Source organism: Dipodomys ordii, unplaced genomic scaffold (genome assembly GCF_000151885.1).
Source record: "Dipodomys ordii isolate 6190 unplaced genomic scaffold, Dord_2.0 Scaffold105, whole genome shotgun sequence".
NCBI classification, from domain to species: domain Eukaryota; kingdom Metazoa; phylum Chordata; class Mammalia; order Rodentia; family Heteromyidae; genus Dipodomys; species Dipodomys ordii.
Window position 1 is genome coordinate 126,557 of NW_012267321.1, and position 3,771 is coordinate 130,327.

The following is a 3,771-nucleotide window of genomic DNA, read 5'->3' on the forward strand; positions in this document are numbered from 1 at the left end:
CAAACACTCTGAGTAGCAGTGATTATAACAATCTCACTGAAACCGCTCTCCAAGCTGATATCATAATCATCAGACCTGTGCCAGTGGCTCACACTAGTCATCCTAGGTATTCAGGTTTCTGAGATCTAAAAATCAAGGTTGGAAGGCAGCCTATGCAGGCTTATCGCCAATAAGCCACCAAAAAGCCAGAATTGGAACTGTTGCTCAAGTCGTCGGGGACAAGCTTTGAGCACAAATACTCAGAGACAGCACCCAGGCCCTGAGTTGAAGCCTTAACAAACACACACATACACACACACACACATATACACAAACACACACACACATGGGTTTTAGACAAATGCATGTTAATTTCATTTCTGTCTCTCTCTCTTTCTTTTTTTTATCAGTCATGGGACTTGAACTGTAGGACTGGGCACTGTCCCTCAGCTCTTCAGCTCAAGCTGAACACTTTACCACTTGAGCCACAGCACCACTTCCGGTTTTCTGGTGTTTTATTGGAGATAAGAGTCTCACGGATTTCCTGCTCAGGCTGGCTTTGCACCACGATCTTCAGATCTCAGCCTCCTGAGTAGCTAGGATGACAGGCATGAACCACTGGCGCCTGGCAATCTCATTTCTCCTTAAAGACAGCATCTTCCAGTGATAAGTTAACACTTAACACAGTTCTACTTCATTTTCTGTCTTTCTTTCTTTTCTGGGGGAGGGGGAACAGGGAGTTCAGGTCATGGGGCCTGAAATCAGGCCTGGGCGCTATCCCTCAGCTCTTCAGCTCAAGGCTAGTGCTCTACCACTTGAGCCACAGCACCACTTCCGCCTTTTGTCTTTTTGCTTATGTGGTTCTGAAGAATCGAACCCAGGGCCTCAGGCATGCAAGGCAAGCGGTCTACCACTAAGCCACCTTCCCAGCCTCCATTTTCTATCTTTCTGTGTTGCTTGCCATTTTATACAAAGAAGGACACATTGTGATCACAACATCCCAACTTTGGGTGATCAATCAGTGAGCCAAGACAGAGACCCCATGGAGCTCACTGTCAAGCCATGAATGCTGGGGGCTCAGTATATCCCAGGAGAGGGCACAGTGTTCTCTGGACTCTCCCCTGCAGTGCTCAGGTTATTTCCTACCAGTGGTGTGAGAAGTAACTTCGAATGAGCTCTTAGCGTCTTCATTTAACTTTCTTGACACCGCTGGGACTGGGAGCACAGACAGAATAGGGCAACTGACTGCGCTGGTACATCATGACGACAAGAAATAAACAGGGTCAGAGTGACAGCAGCAGGGGAAGTGACTAAACACCCTGGGGAACTCCTCCGTCCTCCTCTGATGATATGGGCATGCATGATCAAGCCAGGCTTCCAAAGAAACTCTGTGTGTCTGCAGTCCAGACAGCCAGAGGAAGGATTCTGCAAACTTGGTTCAGAACCAAGGGTGGGGTGAAGGCCCAACACTGCCCATCCCAGGATGAGTTGTGGTTTTCAGATTCACTTCTCCCCCTATTCTTTTTGGTGCCAGTGTTAGGCCTTGAAGACAAGCCCTTGGTGCTCAGATTATTTTTTGGCTGTTTGGATCAAGATTAGTTCTCTACCACTTGAGCCACAGCTCCAATTGTGGGATTTCTTTACTCATTTAGTTTTTGTAAAGATAAGCATCACCTGGACTTTTCCTGCTCTCATTAGCTTTGATCCCCAATCCTCACATCTCAGACTCCTGAGTAGCTAGGATTGCAAGTGTGCATCACTGGCACATCTTCATTTTTCTCACTTGTGTTTGCGGTTGAATACACATCTTTCTTGTTTCTCTCAATGCTACCCTTTTCGTTCAGGTATTTGCTTGCTTTTTATTCATTCCTGTTTGCACACTTCAGCCGCTGTGGCACAACACTGGTCAGTTGCCTCCAGATGAGTCCTGTACAACTGCCAACTCACCTGTGGTAAGTTCCATCTTCTAGGCATTTAGGAGTACTTTCAAATGTATTTACAAGGGGAATCACAAAATCATAGTGTGTGTGTGTGTGTGTGTGTGTGTGTGTGTGTGTGATTATGTGCCAGTCCTGGAGCTAGGACACTGTCACTAACACTGTACCAGGTGAGCTCTAGCTCCGCTTCCAGATTTGGTGATTCTGTGGAAACACAAATATCACAAACTTTCCTTGCTGGAGCTGGCTTAGAACTGGGATCCTCAGATATCAGCCACCTGAGTAGCAGGTGAGCCACAAAATGTTCTTTCCATAAGGGCTTGCATTTTCTCTATTGCTATCTCTAAAATTTCCCAACTTAAATTAGCTTGCCAGCTACTACTTTAATGTTGACCATTTCCCCATCCTATTGGACACTGAGTGGTGGCGCTGTGAAACGTGGGCTTATTCACAAGGAGCTGACTTGTTCTGTGTTTTCTCCCAAAGGGCTGTCTGCTCTCCTTGTCCTCATCCCAGGACCCAGACTGTAATGTTGGGGTTCCTTTCTGACATTGTTCTTGATCTTTGTGTCTGAATCATCTCTTTGATTTCTGTGGCAGAAATTTCATAGTGCATCTTCATAGTAGCAAGTTTTCACAGCAGATTTTTTTTCCTTTATTTTTGGGTGTGGTTGTGAGGCCTGAACTCTGGGCCTGGGCGTTGTCCCTCAGCTCTTCAGCTCAAGGCTAGTGCTCTGCAAATTGAGCCACAGCACCACCTCCAGCTTTTTTCTTTTTGCATATGTGGTGCTGAGGAATCGAACCCAGGGCCTCACGCATGCAAGGCAAGCGCTCTACCACTGAGCCACCTTCCCAGCCCTTCACAGCAGATTTTTTTCTTTCAAGTGTGTGGGGCAGTTTTCATTCTATTTGTAAAGCACAATAATTGTGTTGGGAAATGTTGTTCAGCTGAAACAACTCTGCACCCTTGTGGCTTCTCAGAGCAGTGGATTGGCTTCATCAGTGTCTAAGAGAGAATAAATGGAATATTATTCTGAATGGGGAAAGATGACATTTAAGAAAGACCGGGTGTGAGGATTCTCATGGCACTTTGGTCAAGTGTATAAACTGCCTTAATCAGGTTTATTTATATCATTTCCATCTTTCCGTTTTTCCCCCTGTTATTTCTGCTAATTGCTAAAGTCTTTGTGTAAAATAATGTATTGCAACAGTTGGTCTTAGTAACATGAGTCCTAAAATTGCCCAGTGAGTCATGGAATGAGAATCAGAACAGAGAGCCTTATGGGAAATACGCAGCCCAATTCAGTTCTCTGTGAGGGAGCTGCATTTAATACTCTCACTTCACACTGCTCTTCTGTCCAATAAGAAGGGAAAATATAAAATAAAAGACTTCACTAGAAAGTTATAGAGGTCATGCTAAATAACATTAAAAGTTTAGAGATAGCAAAACAGTAAAGGCAAGCACTTCTTAAAAGATAATTTTGGTGTGTGTGTTTTATGCCTGTAATCCTAACTACTCAGAAAACTGAGATCTGAGGATAACAGTTCAAGGCCAGCCTAGGCAAGAAAGTCCATAAACACTGATCTCCAATTATGCACTAAAAAGCCAGACACGGAGCTGTGGATCAAGTCATAGAGTACTGATCTTGAGGAAAAATTTTCAGGGACCATGCTCAGACCCAGAATCAAGCCCCAAAACCAACACACATAGAAAAAGACAATCTGGAAAGATCCTGATTACATTGGAAAGATACCACATATTACCAATATGAGAATATGATGAACATTTGTGAACCATAGCCAATATCACAATTCCTAAGAATTCTAATTCATAAAAGTTAAAATGTCTCTGGAAG

General features: G+C 44.3%; 1 protein-coding gene across 1 annotated transcript in view; it reads left to right on the forward strand.

The window, feature by feature from the left end:
• LOC105994128 (vomeronasal type-1 receptor 96-like) overlaps positions 1-3,771 on the forward strand; it is an 80,860-nt gene that overhangs the window by 37,105 nt on the left and 39,984 nt on the right. The window contains exon 3 of the mRNA XM_013027558.1: positions 1,824-1,931. Within this exon, the coding sequence (XP_012883012.1) occupies positions 1,824-1,931 (108 nt within the window). The remainder of the gene's footprint in view (positions 1-1,823; positions 1,932-3,771) is intronic.